This window comes from Tupaia chinensis, unplaced genomic scaffold (genome assembly GCF_000334495.1).
Source record: "Tupaia chinensis unplaced genomic scaffold, TupChi_1.0 Scaffold000126_2, whole genome shotgun sequence".
Classification (NCBI taxonomy): domain Eukaryota; kingdom Metazoa; phylum Chordata; class Mammalia; order Scandentia; family Tupaiidae; genus Tupaia; species Tupaia belangeri.
The window spans coordinates 1153630-1154430 of record NW_006159594.1 but is presented as its reverse complement, the minus strand read 5'-3'; the positions used below and the strand labels follow the sequence as shown (position 1 = coordinate 1154430).

Sequence of the window (801 nt, the reverse complement as noted above, 5' to 3'; positions counted from 1 at the left end):
CCCAGACACCCCCCCACTCGTCCCCCCCGGCCCTGGGTAGCCCCGGAGCTCTAGCCGGGGCCGGAGTGGGAGCTGCAGGGCCCTTGGAGAGACGAGGGGCGCAACCCGGACGACATTCGGTGACCGGCTACGGGGACTGCGCTGCGGGCACTCGATACCAAGATGAGCTAACAGCGTTGCTGCGCCTGACGGTGGGCAACGGTGGGCGAGAAGCCGGCGCCCGCCGAGAATCCTCGGGGATTGAGCCGTCGGGTCTCGAGGAGCCGCCGGGGCCGTTCATGCCGGAGGCCGCCCGCACCCGGATGCGGGAGCCAGAGGCCAGAGAAGACTACTTTGGTGAGTGAAGACAGAAGTAGTTAAGGATAGGAAGGGACCCGTCACTGCATTCGGTTCTCCAATGCCCGGACGCCCTAAATTGCGTGTGCGCCTGGGTTCTGTGGCCGAGACGCGGGGCTAGAAAAGAGGCTAGAGGGATGGATGGGGGCGGACCCCAGAGCCCTTTCCCCTCGCTATGGAGTTTCAAATGGAATAGGGCACCTCATTGCTGAATTCAAACCCTCTGATTATCTCGAGTCCCAGTCTCTCAAGCATTAGAGCCTTGGGTTTTCGCGGTAGGAGGCCTCATAGGGAGAGGACCAAGTGGGGCAATGAGAGCATCCCCCCCCACTTTACTCCCCCCTTCCCGGCGGTGCCCCTGCAGGCTTCTGCGCGCCGCGCCCCCACCCGGACCAGGCTCCTCCCGCAGGAATTCGGAGAATGCGCGGGTGGGGAGGCGGGGCGGCGGGGCGCGGGGCGGGCCGC

The 801-nt window shown here is 65.8% G+C and overlaps 1 protein-coding gene across 1 annotated transcript in view; it reads left to right on the top strand.

Moving 5' to 3' along the window:
• AJUBA (ajuba LIM protein) overlaps nt 1–801 on the top strand; it is a gene marked incomplete in the record, with an annotated part of 14233 nt that overhangs the window by 2461 nt on the left and 10971 nt on the right. The window contains 1 exon segment of the mRNA XM_014586280.1: nt 23–336. Coding sequence (XP_014441766.1) covers nt 23–336 — 314 coding nt within the window.